This window comes from Sturnira hondurensis, unplaced genomic scaffold (genome assembly GCF_014824575.4).
Source record: "Sturnira hondurensis isolate 20B ecotype Veracruz unplaced genomic scaffold, ASM1482457v3 Scaffold0008761, whole genome shotgun sequence".
NCBI classification, from domain to species: domain Eukaryota; kingdom Metazoa; phylum Chordata; class Mammalia; order Chiroptera; family Phyllostomidae; genus Sturnira; species Sturnira hondurensis.
In genome coordinates this window covers 3,127,256-3,146,445 of record NW_028081392.1, presented here as the reverse complement: position 1 = coordinate 3,146,445, position 19,190 = coordinate 3,127,256, and the positions used below count along the sequence as shown (strand labels likewise).

General features: G+C 38.2%; 1 protein-coding gene across 9 annotated transcripts in view; it reads left to right on the top strand.

Annotated features, from left to right (window-relative positions):
• Positions 1-19,190, top strand: part of USP54 (ubiquitin specific peptidase 54) — a 148,612-nt gene that overhangs the window by 66,103 nt on the left and 63,319 nt on the right. For 6 of the 9 annotated variants that reach the window (XM_037055918.1, XM_037055911.1, XM_037055920.1 and 3 more), the window contains exons 2-3: positions 8,719-9,572; positions 17,572-17,664. In XM_037055918.1, the coding sequence (XP_036911813.1) occupies positions 9,426-9,572; positions 17,572-17,664 (240 nt within the window). In that variant the 5' untranslated portion in view covers positions 8,719-9,425. The remainder of the gene's footprint in view (positions 1-8,718; positions 9,573-17,571; positions 17,665-19,190) is intronic. The other 3 variants (XM_037055915.1, XM_037055917.1, XM_037055916.1) reach the window with 1 other exon arrangement.

Here is a 19,190-nt window from a genome sequence, read left to right as displayed (position 1 = left end):
TGGCTATTTCTTGGTCACTTAGAATTATAGGCTCTGGGGCTTTGAGCTGTTCTTGAGTCACAATGTTTGGTCTGTTTGCACCTGTTATGTTTGAGGGACAGAGCCTTAGGTGTTCACCAGGGCCGGGCAACCCAGTCACTGGGTTGCAACGCTGTATGTGGGGGTGGGGTCAGAGAGGGAAAAAAATGGTGCTTTGCTCCGCTCCGCTCTCTCTCAGATTTCTGTTCCCTTTGCGGCTTCCCACAAGCAAATCGGGCCCCTCTGGTGCTGGTTCCCAGGTGTGGGGGCCCATGTACTCTCCAGGACCCTGTGGGTCTCTCCAATGAACTCTCTGTGAGCCTGGGAGCCTCTCCCGGCCCCTAGACCCTGAGAAAGTCTTTCCAGTTGGTGCTTTCAGGCTCCAATTCCTGTTGCTGGGGCCCTAGCCTGAGTGGTCTGTCTCACTGCTCTCTCCTTTGCTTGGTTTATCTGTGTGCGAATATTTAACTGCAGTCAGCCAGCCTGCTGCCCTCACTGGGTCCACCCATTGCCACCCCACGCCTGGGGTCCACCAACTGTCTCCGCCTCTGCTCCTGGGTTGGTCGGATGGAACGGTCTTTCCAGCCCGACCCCACTCCGCCGCTGACTCTGCCCCTCTTACCAGTCTGGCTAAGTGGTTCGTTGTTGTCAGACTTCCATACAGTTCAATTTTCACTGTTTTGGCTGCGTTTTTGTTGCTAAAACTTTGCTGTCTTTAAATTTAGTTGTGGGAGGGGGCACAGTGTTTCCACCTACGCCTCCATCTTGGCTGGAAGTCCCTATTATTAATATTTTTGATCTTCATCTTAAAGAAGAGCATTTAACATTTCGTGTAATACTGGTTTGGTGATGATGAACTTTAGATTTTTCTTGTCTAAAAAGTTCTTTAGCTGTCCTTGGAGTCTAAATGATAGCTTTACTGGATAGAGTAATCTTGGTAGTAGGTCCTTGCTTTTCATCACTGTGAACATTTCTTGCCTTTCCCTTCTAGCCTGCAAAGTTTCTTTTGAGAAATCAGCTAACAGTCTTATAGGAGCTCCCTTGCAGGGAACTAAAACTGCTTTTCTCTTAGTGCTTTTAAGATTCTTTATCTTTAACCTTTTGCATTTTAAGTATGATGTGTCTCGTTATGGACCTCTTTGGATTCATCTTGCTTGGGACTCTCTGTGCTTCCTGGACTGGTAATCTCTATTTCCTTTCCCAGGTTAGGGAAGTGTTGTGCCATTTTTTTCAAATAGGTTTCCATCTTTTTGCTCTCTTTCTTCTTCTTCTAGCACATCCATGATGCAAATGTTAGCATGCTTGAAATTGTCCCAGAGGCTCCTTACACTATCTTCATTTTATTGATTTTTTTCTCTTTCTGTTTTGATTGTGTGTTTTTTTGCTTCCTTACATTCCAGATCTCTGATTTGAATTTCAGCTTCATCTACTCTACTGTTGTGTTGTTTATTTTAGTTAGTACATCCTTCATTTCTGATGGTTTCTTTTTTATGGTTGCCATGTCATTTTTTATACTGTTGAAGTTCTTTCAGAGAGAACTGCTCTTCCCCTAATTTCATTCAGCATCCTTATAACCAGTGTTTCCATGGCAAAAGCAGACATCCTTGTCTTGTTCCTGATCTTAGGGGGAAAGCTTTTAGTTTTTGTCCGTCGAGTATGATGTTGGCTGTAGATTTCATGTTTATGGCTTTTATTATGCTGAGGTATACTCCCTCTTTTCGCATTTTGCTGAAATTTTTTATCATAAATGAGTGCTGTCCTTTATCAAATGCTTTTCAGCATAAATTGATATACTTGTGATTTTTTTCTTTCATTTTGTTTATGTTGTGTGTTATGTCTGTTGATTTGTGATTATTATATCATCCTTGCATCCCTAGGATGAATCCCACTTGGCCGTGGTGTATGATCTTTTTATGGAATTGCTGGATGCAGTTTGCCAGTATTTTGTTGAGGATTTTAGCATCTGTGTTCATCAGTGATATTGGCCTGTAGTTTTCTTTCTTTGTTTTATGTTTATCTGGTTTTGGGATTAGGATGATGCTGGCTTTATAGAATGAGTTTGGGAGTCTTCTCTCTTCTTGGACTTTTTTGGAATAGTCTGTGAAGAATAGGGGTTAGCTCTTTCTTAAATATATTGTAAAATTCTCCTGTGAAACTGTCTGGTCCATGGCTTTTGTGTATGGGAGTTTTTTGATTACTGCTTTGATTTCAGCAGCTGGTCTGTTCAGGCTTTCTGCTTCTTCTTCATTCAGTTTTGGAAGATATATTTTTCTAGAAATTTGTCCACTTCACCCAGGTTTTCAAATTTCTTCGCATACAGTTGTTGGTAGTAATTTCTTACAATCCTTTGTATTTCTGTGGTGTCAATTTTAATCTCTCTTCTTTCATTTCTGATTTTGTTTATTTGGGTTCTCTTTATTTTCTTGATGAGTCTGGTTAAAGACTTTTTATTTTTTTTAAAGACTTTTTATTTTTTTTATTTTTAATATTTTATTTATTTATCTTTAGAAGGGAAGGGAAGGAGAGAGGAAGGAAACATCAATGTATGGTTGCTTCTGATGCATCCCCTGCAGGGAACTGGACCCTGCCGGAAACTGGCCTGCAACCCAAGCATGTGCCCTGACTGGGAATCGAACCGTGATCGTGTGGTTCGCAGGCCCGCACTCAATCCACTGAGCTACACCAGCCAGGGTGGTTAAAGACTTTTTGATTTTATTTATCTTCTCAAAGAATCAGCTCCTGGATTTATTGATCCTTTGATTGTTCTTTTAGTCTCTATGTTGTTTAATTTTGCTCTGACCTTGGTTGGTTCCTTCCTTCTACTTGCTCTGGGCATTGTTTGTTGTTGTCCCTCCAGTTCTTGTAGATGTAGGGTTAGATTGTTTATTTGAAGTGTTTCTTTTTTTTTTTTTTTAGGTAGGCTTGTATCACTATGAACTTCCCTCTCAGGACTTGGCCTTCACTGTGTCTCATAAATTTTGGACTGCAGTGTGTTCATTTTCATTTGTTTCCAGAAACTTTTTGATTTCATCCTTGATCACATTATTGACCCAGTCATTGTTTAATAGCATGCTATTGAATCTCCACAAACTGGAGTGTTTTTGACCTTTTTTCCTTGAGGTTAGTTTATAGTTTCAGGCTCTTGTGGTCCAAGAAAATGCTTGATATGACTTCATTTTTCTTTAATTTGTTGAGGCTTGTTTTGTGTACTATCACGTGGTCTATCTTTGAAAATATTCCATGTGCATTTGAAAAGAATGTATATTTTGTTTCTTTGGGATGAAAGGTTCAATATATATCAGTGAAGCCTTTTGATCTGGGGCATTGTTCAATGCCACAATATCCTTGTTGATATTTTGTTTGGAATATCTATCCATTTTTGACAGTGGGGTGTTTAAATCTTCTTGGGCGATCCAACAGGCTGCTTAGTTATCCCTCTGGTGTGGCACCTGTGGGTGCCCAGCCAGCTTTTCGAGTCTCCACTGTACTCCTTACCAGTCGGGTTGTGCTGAAGCTGATTCTTCTGTCTGTCTAAGGTTATAGGTCTTCTCTCTTGCTACTGTCTAGTTGTTTGTTTCAGGCAATTTCTTCATAATTTAGTTGTAATTCCAGATTGGTCCTGGGAGGAGGTTACTGTGGCTTCCATTCACTCCTCCACCATCTTCCCAATCTTTACTTTTTAAACTTGTTTTCCTTGCCATTGCACAGGTTATGGCCTCCTGTATGGTGTTGAATAAGAGTGGTAAGTGTAGACATTTTTGCCTTGCTTGGGACCTGAAAAAAGGGGAAGTCATCCTATCAAAAACCTATTTTGGCTGGCAGTTGATATTGTTCCACTGCTAAAGAACAATTTAAGCTTCTCGCCTTTTTGTGTAAAATACACATAAATAAATAATGGAACATGTTAAAGAGGAATATTAATTTTAAAAACTATACATAAGTGAATTGGGATGGCAAAAGACAGGAGGCCAGAAAGACTTATCTATTGTAATAGTCTAAATGGGAGGTAATTGTGGTGTAAACTATGTTGAGGACAGTGGAAATTAAAAAAAGAAGGCTCAATATGAAAGATTTTGAAGGGAGAATTAATTGACAAGCCCTTGCTATGTGGACAAGCCAGGGGGAGAGAGATAGGAAAAAATTTAAAAACTACAGTTCTAAACCTGGGCATTTGGAGATGTTATTAGTAAAAATAAATAAGTAATAAGTCAGAGGAGGAACTATTTTGGGGGGGTTGGACATGTTGAACTTGTTACAAAAGTGGGTCAATTTTCAAGTAGTTGGTAATTTGGTTTTAGGGTTCATAAGATTTTAATTTATCAGACCAGCAGTGATAGTTGACGTTCTGGTAGAGAACGAGATGAGGACATCATGCTAAGTACTATAGAAAAGAGCAAGAAGGCCTCATTTAAAGTTTAGGGAACACCCACTTTTATTTTTTTTAAGGATTTTATTTATTTACTTTTAGAAAATGGAAGGGAGTAAGAAAGAGAGGAAGAGAAACATCAATGTGTGAGAGAAACATGGATCTGTTGCCTCTTGCACACCCCCAATTGGGGACCTAACGTGCAGTCCAGTCATGTGCCTTGAATAGGAATCAAACCAGTGACCTTTTGGTTTGTGGGAGGATGCACAACCCACTGAGCCACACCAGTCAGGGCATGGGTTGCCCACTTTTAATAAAACAGGAGAGGAAACAGAAAATGAACTGTTGGCAATAAGAGACCTACTGTTCATTTGTCATTCTTTCATTTTATTCACTCTCTCACTTTCTTATTAATTCACCTAACAAATTCAGGATTGCATAGTATCAGGGCAGCCAGTGTTAGGTGCTGCAGAAAAGGAGGAAGAATGCTGCCTATGGAAAAAGCCAGTAGGTTTTAAAATCAAATTTCTTAAAAAATAAAAAGACAAAAGAAATTAGGAGATTTCTTTGGAAAGTGAATGATGAAGTGAAAGTGTGGTGGTGGAGTCAGGAGAAGTACCATGTTCTGCAGGAACTGATGGTAAGCAAGTAGAGGCTTTATTGATTTTAGAAAGAGAGGAAGGGAGGGAGTGGGAGAGAGAGAGAGAGAGGAACATTAAGATACATCCACGTGGGAAACAATCGATTGGTTGCCTTTTGTATGTACCCTGACCAGAGACTGAACTGCAACCTACGTATGTGCCGACCAGGAATCAAACTGGCAACCTTTTGGTGTATGGGACAATGCTCAAAAAAACTGAACCACCCAGCTAAGGCCAAACATAGTTTCTTAAGTAAATTACAGCAAAATGCTATATAGAATAACAGAAATTAGGAATGTCAGAAAATTTCCTGGTTAAATTTTTTGATATCTCATTGTAATGCACTTTGACTTCCTCATGTGTGGGTTACTTTTGGCTTTAAAGGGGCAACTAGTAAAGGGGCAACTAGTAAAGGGGCAACTTACTGTTCCTTCACTAGAAACTGAGATACTCTTCATGGTTTTTCCATTTGAATCATTGATTAGTTGAACACAGTCATTCTTTGTCGACCTTCTAAAATGTTACCGTATTCCTTGTAATAGGCTTCATTGTTTGCCTTAAGATAAACTGTATTTCTAAAATAATTGTAAAATTCAAATGTTTCTCCAATGATGTAGCTAAGTTGTGCTGACATGTCACTTATTCTGTGAGGTCTATTGTTCTTTTTTTTGCAATTAGAAGACTTATTTCTGGTACCTTACAACTTTCTGTTATCCTGAGGTCCCCATACCAAAATTTACTTTTCTACTTCTAGGTGTAGCAGTTCACCCATTAAGGGAACTCATTCATTGAATGTTTTAAAAACTTGGTAGTACTCTCATGTGCCTTTTGCATTAAATTTCAGCCACTGTGTGAAGTAGGTATCGTGCTACCATTTTACAGACCCAGAAAACAAAGTTCAGGGCACCTAAGTAGTTGGGAATTTTACACATTAGTGTAATGAGGAAGTTGAACCGACATCTTCTAACTCCAAGTCTAGTCCTAGTCCTGTTTGTATAATATCACAATTATTCCAAATCGCTTACTCCATACAGCAACTTGACATTGTTTTTTGAGCTCTTCTTTTCATAGAAATGTATTTAAGTTTTATTCTATTTTATTTTGTCATCATATCTATACTTTTTTATAGCTGTCTTTTAAAAAAAATTTTAGATTGCCTATATCATCTGGCATGATATCATTATCAGCTTAGTAATTTTAGTTATGATTTTGCATCGAATCACTAATATCTCATATAGTACAGGTAATTTTTACATAATTTTAAATTCTTATTTATTCAGTTTGAAAATATAACTTAAAACTTAGAGAAGTTGTAAGAAATGGTACAAAGAATTTCTGTATACCCTTTAGCCAACCTTACCTATTGTTAAAATTTTGTTATATTTATTTGCTTTCCCATTTTCCTTCTCTCTCTTCATATAAGCATATGAACACATATATCCCATATATATATTTGTAATTTTTTCTTCTGAGCCATTTGTGAATTACAGATATTATACTCTTTTACCCCTAAATACTTCAGTATTGCTTAAGAAATTCTTATTCTTTTAAATTGGTTGTTAGAGCCATGTGGGTAGAACTCTTAATTTATTTTCTCATAACTTTAGTAGATGGCATTGGAAAAGAATTATGTTGTTTGGTGCTAGACCTGTAACTTAAGTGAAATACTTTGTTAATCACTATTTCTTTGGACCACTTGTTATTGTCTGTCTTGGCTTTGTTCTTTTTGGCTCTCACCTCTAGTTTCTGACACACCTAGAACAAGTGTCAGAGTTTATTATTGCCTTACCCTGCATAATAGTCCCATTCAGAGTCTGAGAATCTTTTCTTCTGCCCCTGCCTTTTTTCCCTGTGCTCCCTAAACTCAGGGGGTGTGTACATAGGGCAGGCTGAGTTTCAGTAAGCTCCTAATGTGGACACTGGAAACCCCACCTGCCTGCCAAATCCTTTTGGCTGTAAGCAAAGTGGAGGCTTGGTACTTGTCATTCCTTTACAGCAGTGGAGCTGAAGGAATGCTGCTCGGCTTGTTGGGAGTTGCTTAGCAGCCTAAAGTGGGGTGTGTGTGAGGGTGTGTATGTAGAGTGGAGGGTCTTGTGTAGGAGACCTGAAATCCTTCCTGGTGCCATGCAGTATTTAATTGAGTACTTTCTTATGACTAGCACTGTGATAGGAGCTTTTGGAGTAGTATAATAAAATATGTAACTAAGTGCAGTATTATAGGCAAACAATTCTGGCTCTGCCACCTACCAGCTTTCATTTGGGCAAGTTAATGTCTTTAAGCCTTACTCTGTTTTCTGTAAAATGGAACTATTAATTTCTACATGATAGGGCTGTTATAAAGATTGAATAAAGACTGTTAGTATTTCTTTTTTTTTAAGATTTTATTTATTTGTCTTTAGAGAGGAAGGAAAGGAGAGAAGGAGAGAAACATCAATGTATGGTTGCCTCTCATGAGTTCCCCGCCGGGAACTGGCCTGCAACCCAAGCATGTGGTCTGACTGGGAATCAAACCGCGATCGTGTGGTTCACAAGCCCGCACTCAATCCACTGAGCTACACCAGCCAGGCCAAGACTGTTAGTATTTTATTTCATACAGACATAGTTAGGATTTATGACTGATACCATATAAAATAAATAGAGAATAATATGACTCTATAGTGTATAATCAAATACTTAAATTGCAACATGTAAATTATAAATAGTCTGGGAATTTAGAAAAGAGAAAGAACAGTTTTATGCAACCATTTAGTGTTCTTGTGCCTCAATTTTTCTAATGGACACACTGTGGAAAGTGTGATATCCCAGAGAATGATTAAGATATTATAGCAGTTTTGCTTTTTCAGGTGATCTGCACGATGGTGGAAACTGCTTGGGGAACTGTTAGAAACCAAATTTGACATTCCTAATTTTTTCCTTATGTGGGCATGGCAGCCTTATAGGAAAATTTGAATCTGTAGATTAGAAGCATTACCTTCCAAGGAAGTTGCTTGCTTTGGTTTTTCTCCCTGTTGTCTCACTGGCATTTTATTAGTTGAGAAAATTAATGTTCATCATTGGATGGCCTCTGTTTGTGAGCTCCTCAGATATAATATAAGGATTAAGTGATTTGTAGCCCAAATTATCTCTCATCTTCTGGCAAAAATATAACATACAAACAAATGGGGCTAAAGAAAATTTAGTTCTCTTGAACTAGTGTTAAGGACATATAGTTTACTTACATGAGTGTTTCTCTGGGATGGGACATCTTTCCTCAAAGCAGAGTCCAGACTGCCCTCTCACCTTTAAATAGGCTTTTATAGCTATGACTATGTAAAATACCTTACATTTTTTTTTTACTTACAATATCCAAAAGAAACTGTTTTAATTTCTCATTTGGTGTGTTCTTGGTAATTTTTTTTTGTTAGCCTGGTTTTGGAAGCTTGAATTTCGTTTTTATTTTTGTCTAGATCAACTCTCTTCTCCTTCTAGAAAATTTCAGAGAAGTTTCCCATGAAAGGAAAACTGCACATACCTTTTTTTTCCCTCTTTTGTTTCTCGTTTTTGTTGTTGTTAGTTTTTTTTTCTTGGCATTGTTTGCCAAGGTTTCAAGTTTATAGTGAGAGGTGAGGCAACGTTGATCTTGGCAGAACAGCACAAAGCCAGTAGAGTCATTAAGTGACGCAAGTTTTTGATTTTTTTTCCCTTCTGTTAAAGCTCTCTGGCACAGCTGGCTATTCAAGTCACAGAGGAAGACAGGAGAAGGAAGACTTGCTGAAGTTCTGGATGGAATGATAGATGTTTGGAGCATTATAAAAAACAGCAGCAGCAACAGCAAATACCCCATATAATTCAAACAAGCTTCTTTGCTTTGTGGAATCTATGTCAGTGGCTTAGAACTTGAATTTTTACTTCAGGGAATGATGGGACAAGGCAATAAAAGGAGGCGAGGAGGGTTGCATTGGATTCTTGCTTATCTGTCTGCCTCTCCTTCCAGTTGGAAAAATCTTCAATCCACGAGAAGCATTATTAACAAGCCAAAGGAACACATCCTACCTGCCCTGATCCTGGATACTGTTGGAGTTGAGGATTACAGCCACTTCACCAGGATTTTTTGAAGGCAGTTCAAGAAAAACAGAAGGAAATAATACTCAAGGATATCTGCTTGTATTTGTCCTGTGCCATGTTAAATTTTGGGCGTTGTTTGGAGCAAGCTGAGGACAGCTCTGTCTTGTGGATCTAAGAGGATACCTGCATTCCTTGAGCTACATATATGATGTTTGGAAGGTTGTAAACTCAAAATCTTTCAACATATATTAATTAAATTCTGGATTCTCTTTCTATTAAGGACTTCAGTAGACAGAAACTCCCTCTCCAAAAGATACAAAACCTCCTCTGTGTTTTCAGGCTAAATGTGAACAATAATGTCTTGGAAGAAAAATTACTTTTCAGGGGGCCGTGGTAGTGTCCAAGGGATGTTTGCACCTCGAAGCTCAACCTCTATAGCTCCCAGCAAAGGCCTCAGCAATGAGCCAGGACAAAACAGTTGCTTCCTCAATAGTGCCTTGCAGGTAAGGGCAATTTATTTCTTTTTGGTGAACTTTGACTTTTAGTTGCTGGTGCTGTATTTCTGATAACTCTTTTAAATATAATACTTGACATTCTCTGCTTGAGATCAGCAACCTGAGATTATTTTGGAGTTTATCTTTGTGATCTTAGGCAACTCAATTTTATCGCTTTGGGTTTCAGTTACCTACCTCATTGGTAAAAAGGGGGATTAATGTGATAGTGAAATAATAACTAACTACTACTATGAACCCGCCTATAGGGGAGGTACATGATGATCTTACTACTTGTTTATTGACTTTTTTCCTGAAGAGTCTCTTTTGTTTTCATCTTTCCCCTTTTGACACCAAGGTGTCTTATCCTAGTTGTTTTTCTCTAGTATAGAAAGCAAAAATCTTTCCACAAGTCAAAGACTTTCTAGTCTCATAGTATTGTTCGTTTCTCATAATATTCAGGCTTTAATTTTTTTATTGATTTTTTAGGGGAGGGAAGAAGGGCAGGGGGTAAAGATAGAGGGAGAGAGGAGAGAGAAACATCAATTTGTTGTTCCATTTATTTATGCATTCATTGATTGGTTCTTGTATGTGCCCTTACTGGGGATTGAACCTGCAACTTTAGCAAATTGGGATGATGCTCTAACCAGCTAAGCAACCCGGCCAGGGCTTATTCAGACTTTTAGCACACACATCAAATGGAGTCCAGTCTTTGTCTACTTCTTCATCTCTTTCCTCTGAATTCACATATTGTAGCTCATCATTGGTATCTGGTCAGATATGCTTGAACAGAGCTAGTGGAAAGTAAATTTTCCTAAGATGAGTATCTATTGTACTTTAGATTTTCCCTTTTGGCGTTGCTTGCCAACTTGGTGGTCTCAGAATCCCAAAGCTTCCCATCCTTCTGCCTGATCTGCCTAGACAGGCCCAGAGAGTGTTAGGTCCCTACCCCTTGGCCTAACTTTCAAGTAATCCTTTTCCTCTTTTTTATGCTTTTCACATAAAAGTAAATGAAATTTTCCACCCAAGATACTTATGCTTTGGTTAAATATTAGTTTTATACCTCAAATTTAATGAGAAAATAAATTGCTAATGAGAGAAGAAAAGACAATGATATAAAAAGCATTGGATTTAGGAATTAAGAGACTGGATTTTACTTTTTGACCTTCTGTACATTAGTCTTGTGACCTTGTACAGGTAATAGTATTTCAGTTTTTTCATTCATAATATAAGGATCTAATCAAGCATATTTATGTAATTAAAATTTTATGCTTTCACTGTCCAAATTTTATTTGACAGAATTAAAAAATCCTATGCTGGGAAGCCTATAGAAAAAGTTTAAGTACTTTCACTAACTACCCCAAATTTCATTCAGTTGGGTGAGGTTGGTTAGGTTTTTATCCCCAGGTAATATCAATTAGGTTTTTGAGTGATTTTGCATAAACTAACAATACTTTTTTGAAAAAAGATTTTATTTATTTATCTTTAGAGAGGAAGGGAAGGAGAGAAGGAGAGAAACATCAATGTATGGTTGCCTCTCGTGAGTCCCCTGCTGGGAACTGGCCTGCAACCCAGGCATATGCCCTAACTGGGAATTGAACCGTGATCATGTGGTTCACAGGCCTGAGCCCAGTCCACTGAGCTACACTAGCCAGGGCTTAAACTAACAATACTTTTGTAATGTAGAAGCAGGCAAAAAGAGTGTTGATATATGTCTTTACCTCCTTCAATTTAAACAGTATTTATGAGTTTCTGTTCTAATTTCTGGTGCTATATGGAACACATACAATGTACAAACACATGCATATTTCTATATCCATACTTAGGGATTGTGTCATTGATGGTTTTGGAGTGTGCACTATAATCATGTTACAAGTTGAAAATAATTATTTCTATGAACTAATATTCTAATTTTTGATATGAAAGCTGTGTTCACCACAGATGAGTCAAACCCATTACCTTTGTTTAAAAAGCTATTACTTATTTGGGAGCATAGTGTGTTCCTTTTCTTTTTCTTTTCCTGTTTAGCTTAAGGCAATGTAGAGATTTTTTTACTTTCAAAAAATTTTTTATTAAAAATTTCCCCCTTTTTAAAAGGTTTTATTTATTTATTTTTAGAGAGAGGGGAAGGGAGGAAGACAGAGAGGGAGAGAAACATCAGTGTGTGCCTGTCTCTAGGGCACCCCCCACTGGGGACCTGGCCCACAACCCAGGCACATGCCCTGACTGGGAATCAAACCAGGGACCCTTTGGTTCATAGGCTGGCACTCAATCCACTGAGCCACAATAGCCAGGGCAAAAATTTTCCTTTTTATTGACTTTATTGGAGTGACACTGGTTAACAAAATGATATAGGTTTCAGGTGCACAATTCTACAACACATCATCTATACACTGTATTGTGTGTTCACTATCCCAAGTCATGTCTCTAACACCATTTATCCTCTTTAAACCCTCCATCCTCCACCACCTCTCTCCATTTCCTCCCTCCCCCCTGCAGTCACCACACTGTTGTGACCATGAGTTTTTTCCTCCTTTTTTTTTTACTTAATCCCTCTACTTCTCCCAGCACCACTCCCTGCCCGCCCCCCCAGCAACAGCTCTCAGCCTGCTCTCTATTTATGATTCTGTCACTATTTTGCTTGTTAGTTCATTTTGTTCATTAGATTCCACATGTAAGTAAAACCATATGGTGTATGTTTTTTTCTGACTGGCTCATTTCACTTAGCATAATGCTGTCTAGGTCCATCCATGCCGCTGCAAAGGGTAAGATTTCCTTTTTATGGCTGAATAGTATTCCATGTTGCAAATGTACCACAGCTTTTTTTATCCACTCATCTACTGATGGACACTTGGGCTGCTTCAAAATCTTGGCTATTGTAAATAATACTGTAGTAAACATAGGGGTGCATATATTCTTTTTTTTAAAGATTTTATTTATTTATCTTTAGAGGGGAAGGGAAGGAGAGAGGGAGAGAAATATCAATGTATGGTTGCCTCCTGTGGGTACCCCGCTGGGAACTGGCCTGCAACCCAGGCATGCGCCCCGGCTGGGAATCGAACCATGATCCTCTGGTTCGCAGGCCCGAGCTCAATCCACTGAGCTACACCGGCCAGGGCTATATTCTTTTGAACTAGTAGTTTGGGTTCCTTTGGATACATACCCAGAAGTGGAATTGCTGGGTCATAAGGCAGTTAAATAAAATTTTTTTAGCCTGAAGTGATGACATACTTATTGATTTTAGAGAGAGGGGAAGGGAGGGAGAAAGAAGGAGAGAAACATTGATGCAAGAGAGAAACATTGATTGGTTGCCTCAGTTGCCTCTGTCCCTGCCCTGACTAGGACTGAACCTGCAACCTAGGCGTGTACCCTTGAGTGGGAATCGAACCTACAACTTTCCAATTTAGAGGACAATGCTCAACCAACTGAGCCACACTGGCCAGGGCTATTTTTTATTTTTTGAGGTAACTCCATACTGCTTTCCACAATGGTTCCCCCAATCTGCACAGCCTCCAACAAGGACACAAGGGTTCCCTTTTTTCTGCATCCTTGCCAAGCCTTTGTGTTGATTTATTGATGATAGCCATTCTAACAGGTGTGAGATGATATCTCATTGTGGTTTTAATTTGCATCTCTCTGATGATTAGTGACATTGAGCATCTTTTCATAGGTCTATTGGGCCCTCTGTATGTCCTCTTTGGAGAAGTGTCTATTCAGGTCCTTTGCCCATTTTTTAATTGGACTGTTTGCTTTTTGGTGTTGAGTTTTATAAGTTCTTTATAAATTTTGGATATTAACCCCTTATCAGATGTTTCATTGATGAATATGTTCTCCCATTCAGTGGGTTTTCCTTCCATTTTGTTAATGGTTTTTAGTTTGATAGAGTCCTATTTTTTTCTTTGTTTCTCTTGCCTGAGGAGATACATCAGAAAAAATATTGTAACAAGAAATGTCTGAGGTTTTACTGCCTGTTTTCTTCTAGGATTTTTATAGTTTGGAGTCTAACATTTAAGTCTTCAATCCATCTTGAGTTTATTCTTATGAATTGTGTAACAAGATGGTCTAATTTTGTTCTTTTGCACATATCTGTCCAATTTTTCCAACATCATTTATTGAGTAGATCGTCTTTATCCCATTGTATGGTCTTGCCACCTTGGTCTAAATATTAATTGACCATACAGGTGTGGGTTTACTTCTGGACTCTCTATTCTAGTTCATTGATCTATATGTCTTTTATGCCTTTTTATACCATTTTGTTTTGATTGCTATGGCCTTCTAGTATAGTTTGGTATCAGGTAGTGTGATTCCTCCAACTTTGTACTTCTTTCTTGAGATTACTGTGGATATTTGGGGTCTTTTGTGGTTCCGTATATTTTGAGAATATTTGTTCTAGTTCTGTGAGATACTACATTGGTATCTTGGTAGGAATTGCACTGAAACTCTAGAGTCCTTTGAGTAGTATGGACATTTTAATGATGTTAATTCTTTCTGTCCATGAACATGGTATATGCTTCTACTTATTTGTATCTTCTTCAATTCTTTCTTCAGTGTGTTATAATTTTCTGAGTACAGGTCTTATACATCCTTGGTTAGATTTATTTCTAGTTTTTTTGTTTTATTTTTTGATGCAGTTGTAAATGGGATTGTTTTCTTAGTTTCCCTTTCTGGTAGTTCATTATTGGTATGCAAAAATACAACCAATTTCTGGATATTTATTTTTTATCCTGCTATTTAACTGAATTCATTTGTCAGTTCCAGTAGTTTTTTGGTGGAATCTGTAGGGTTCCCTATATATAGTGTCATATCATCTGCAAATAAGAACAGTTTTTCTTTTTCCTGACCGATTTGGATGCCTTTTATTTATTTTTTCTTATCTGATTGTTACAGCTTGGACTTCCAGTACTATGTTCAGTAAGAGTAGTAAAAGTGGACATCCCTGTCTTGTTCCTGATTTTATGGGAAATACTTGTAGTTTTTGTCCATTGAGTATAATGTTAACAACCCATACCCCAGTTTAATCATGAGGAAACATCAATTTTCTATAGTGGGACATCCTATGAAATACTTAATTAGTATTCCTCAAAATTGTCACGAACATGAAAAACAAGGGAATTTTGCCCAGTCTGGTGTAGCTCAGTGGATTGAGTATGTGGGCTGTGCACCAAAGGGTCTCCAGTTCAATTCCAAGTCAGGGTGCATGCCTGGGTTGCAGGCCAGGTCCTCAGTAGTGGGCACATGAGAGTCACCTGCACACTGATATATCTCTTCCTCTCTTTCTCTTTCCCTTCCCCTCTCTCTAAAAATAAATAAATAAAATCTTTTAAAAAAAAGTAAACAAGGAAATTTTGAGAAATTGTCACAACCAAGAGGAGCCTAAGGAAGCCTGGCAAGTAAATGGCCATGGCTGGTGTGGCTCAGTGGATTGAGCACTGGTCTGTGAACCAAAAGGCTGTGGTTCAATTCCCCATCAAGGCACATGTCTAGGTTGTGGGCCAGGTCTCCAGTTGAGGGTGTGTGAGAGGCAACTGATTGATGTTTCTTTCTCACATCAATGTTTCTCTCCCTCTCTTTCTCCTTCTCTTTTCCTCTCTCTCTCCCTCTCTTTTCCTCTCTCTAGAGATAAAAATAAAATATTTAGAAAAATGACTATCCAGGAATGGAAAAAGACACTAGGTAAAAACTAAAGAAATCTGAATAAACTATGGACTTCAGTTAAAAAAGAAATGGCATAGCATGTTTCAAAGAACTTTAGCAATATATACTTTGAGACAACTAAATAAGAAACTCCAGAGGCGTTCTGTAATCTGAGGCTGCAGAACTATAGTGCCTTTTCATATATGGTGCCATTTACATGTTTTCCAGGCAAGAGGAGCTTCCTAAGGTATTATGCTATGTATTACATCATTTTTTAAAAGATTTTATTATTTATTTATTTATCTTCAGAGGGGAAGGAGAGGGAGAGAAACATCAATGTATGGTTGCCTTTCATGCGTACCCTGCTGGGAGTTGGCCTGCAGGGAACTGGCCTGCAACCCAGGCATGTGCCCTGACTGGGAATCGAACCGCAGTCCTCTGGTTCACAGGCCCATGCTCAATCCACTGAGCTACACCAGCCAGGGCTGTATTACATCATTTGTTTTTAAGCTAAAGTCTATAGTTTATTCGGGGTTCATTTAGTGTTTACCTAGTGTCTTTTTTCATTCCCAGATTCCATTTATGCTTCTTGTTTTCGTAGGCCCCTCTTTTCAAAATTTCCTTGTTTTTGATGATCTTGACAATTTTGAGGAGTACTAGTCAAGTATTTAATAGGATGTTCCACTATTGAAACTTGTCTAATGGTTTCCTCATGGTTAAACTGGGGTTATGGGTTTTTAAGAGGAAGATCATAAAAGTGAAGTACCATTTTCATCACTTCATATCAAGGTTACTGTTGTGGACTGCTCTGCCTGGTTCTAGGAATTGTAACTCTACCCCCTGTGGCTAAGGAAGAGTCAGTGACCTCTGGAATGCAAGCCGCTGGAGACAAAGTTTGTCTCTGGTAGCAAATGCTGCCTCAGTTTTCTCCCTGCTCCCAAAGCATGGTTGGAGTCCAGAACGAGTAAAACCCCTCAGAGCAGGGGCAGCCTAGGCCAGACATAATCACTTGGGAAGCCATTATGGAAAGATTTGGGGGGGCTGCAACAAAAAGCAACAGACGCCCCCCCCCCTCGCCCCGCTTTGAGATAGCCTGAGTCTCCATGTTCTCTGGGAGAAGCGCTTCCTGGCTCTAATCCCCTTAAGCCTGAATACCTGATGGGGAGGGGTGCAGCTCCTTGCCTTGCTAGAACTTGTCCTGGGGAAAAATCTGCCATCACAAAGACTTCCTGATAAACCTGTGAAATCTGCTCTAAGAGTGCTTTCATTCCTATGTTAAGGGTTTGAACAAAAAACCCTAAACTCTTCCTGACAGACTCTGACTCGGACTAAGCCCTCAGATCTCTGAAATGTTATCTACTGTTTGATCCTTGCTGCCCTATATTCCTGGGTATTACACCCCAATAAAAGCCCTTGGAGGAAGGGGCTCAACGCCTTTTTCCCCTGAGAAACTGGCCACTGCTCAAGGTCTTTTTCTTCTGGGAAACTGGCCACTTCTCCTTTCTAAGCAGATCACATCATGTCTAAGTTATGTTTACTCTCATCCATGGCACATGGGGGGACTTGTGAGGAAAGTCACCCCCAACAGGTTAGATACTATGAACATGATTCATCATTGTTGAGATCTCCTTTACCTTTTATTTTTATTTTTTAAGGATTTTATTTATTTATTTTTAGACAGAGGGGAGGGGAAAGAGAAAGAGAGAGAGGGAGAGAAACATCAATGTGTGATTTCCTCTTGCACCCCCCCTACTGGGGACCTGGCCCGCAAACCAGGCATGTGCCCTGACTGGGAATCAAACCTCTGACCCTTAGGGTCATAGGCCAGCACTCAGTCCACTGAACCACACCAGCCGGCACATGCCTTTATTTTTAATTTGTTGACCTAAGGAGGTTATAACTCCCTCCGAAAATTGAGAAATCTAGCAAAGACAAAATTCCACACTATCATTCAAGCTTCTAAATAAGTTTTTTAAACTCTTCTTTTTGGTGGACCATTAAAATAAACCCTTATTCTGAAGCTGTTAACCAATAAATTTTTTCTTTAGGATCACATTTGATGTTCTGTCATATCACATTTTCTCTATGTGACCTTCCTTCATGTTCAAATTCTGGAAATTATTCTTTTCTAGGATATGGTCATCTCTCCTTCTTGTTAGATATCTCCTCACCATTTTGGACATTTGATATACTAGAATGAGCTTTTCACTTGGGAATAAAGATATCTTTCTCTTGGGAATAAAGATATCTCTTGGACATTTAATATACTAGAATGAGCTTTTCTCTTGGGAATAAAGATACCTGTTTGCTTGAACCCTTGAATTTAAAATTAAATAGTGGCTTTTTATAGAGTAATGTATTTTCCATTTTTTGCCAGGTTTTATGGCACTTGGACATCTTCCGACGTAGCTTCAGGCAGCTTACAACTCACAAATGCATGGGAGATTCCTGCATCTTTTGTGCTCTTAAAGTAAGTACTTCACATTTGTTTCTCACTACCATTAGGTTGTCAAATGATTGATATTGAGAAGGTTTTTATTAATTAAGGTGATGCTAAAGAATTTATTACTGAATTATCTGCTTGTGGTTTAGTGCAAAGGACGAATATGATTAGTTTTTTTGATGCTTTTGCCCTCACAGCTTTATTTAATGCAGGGGTGTCAAACTCATTTTCACTGGGGTGCACATCAGCCCTGTGGTTGCCTTCAAAGGGCTGAAATAATTTTAGGACTGTGTAAATGTAACTACTCCTTAACAGTTAAGGAGTTGAAATTACATTCGGCCCTTTGAAGGCAACCATAAGGCTGATGTGGCCCCTGGTGAAAATGAGTTTGACACGCCTGATATAAGGTGATAGGATACTATTCAAATGTGCATAGACTGAGTATTTACTGAAAAGCTAATTCTAAATTTCCATTTTGAAAGCATAAACGACCCAAGTGTAGTTAAGGGAATTAACTATTATCTATTAAAGCTAAATTTATCAAACAAATTTTTCCTATTAAGAAAAGCCAGTATTAGGCCCTAGTGGGTGTAGCTCAGTGGGTTGGAGTATTATCCTATAAGCTGAAGAAAAGCCAGTATTAAAATGTTCTCATTCTGTCATGTTTCCCATGATCACATTTAATAGATTTTTTACACCAGTATTGTACCTCATCATCTGAGTCCAAATTTTTCAATTTTGAATAAAATGAAACTAGGGATTCATTTAGAGACAAAGAAAATAGGATAAAGTGAAAGATTTCTGACTTGGAGATTTTAGGTATGATTTTAAAAGAGGAAGAAATAAGATCTATAAGGGGCTGAGTTGCTATTACTTTATTTCTGTTATATCATGTAGCTTCTCTGTGTTTTCTTGGTCTAGATATGCAATTGTTAGTGGTTGGATGGGTCTGCTCGAGTTCTGAGTAAACTTCCAGAGGTGTTTTTCAATCTCCTAAAGTCTCAATTCTTGGTTTGTTACAGGGATGCTTGGATGTGATGATTATATATTTAGTTGCTCTTACATCTTAGAATAGGAATTGTGACCAAAAAATTTCAGGAGAATTTCCCAGTAATATTAGTTATTTGCAACAACTCACTCAAATGATTTTTGACCTGCATGAGTTTTAAATTTTAAGTCCATGATAAATATCTTTAAAAAGAAATAATTGAGTCTTGTGAACTTTTTGTTACTTGGGTCACCAACATCTTTTTCCTCCACCATTTGTTTGGAACCATTGTAACTTTTAGAAAAATAAAGAATATAAATGATTTCATATAACTATGAAATTTTAATAAAACAAAAGTTTTTACAAATTGTAAAATTTCTTACTATGCCCATTCAGACATAGTCTATCCAAAAGAGCACGTGGCTTGATTTTCTGAGCCACATTAAATATCTGATTTTAGATAAACAAGAAATACAGTGGTCCTTTTGTCAACAAGTCAATGGGAAGTCCAGTTCATGCCCTTCCCATTAAAATTAAAATGTCATTAAAATTAAAACACAAAGGC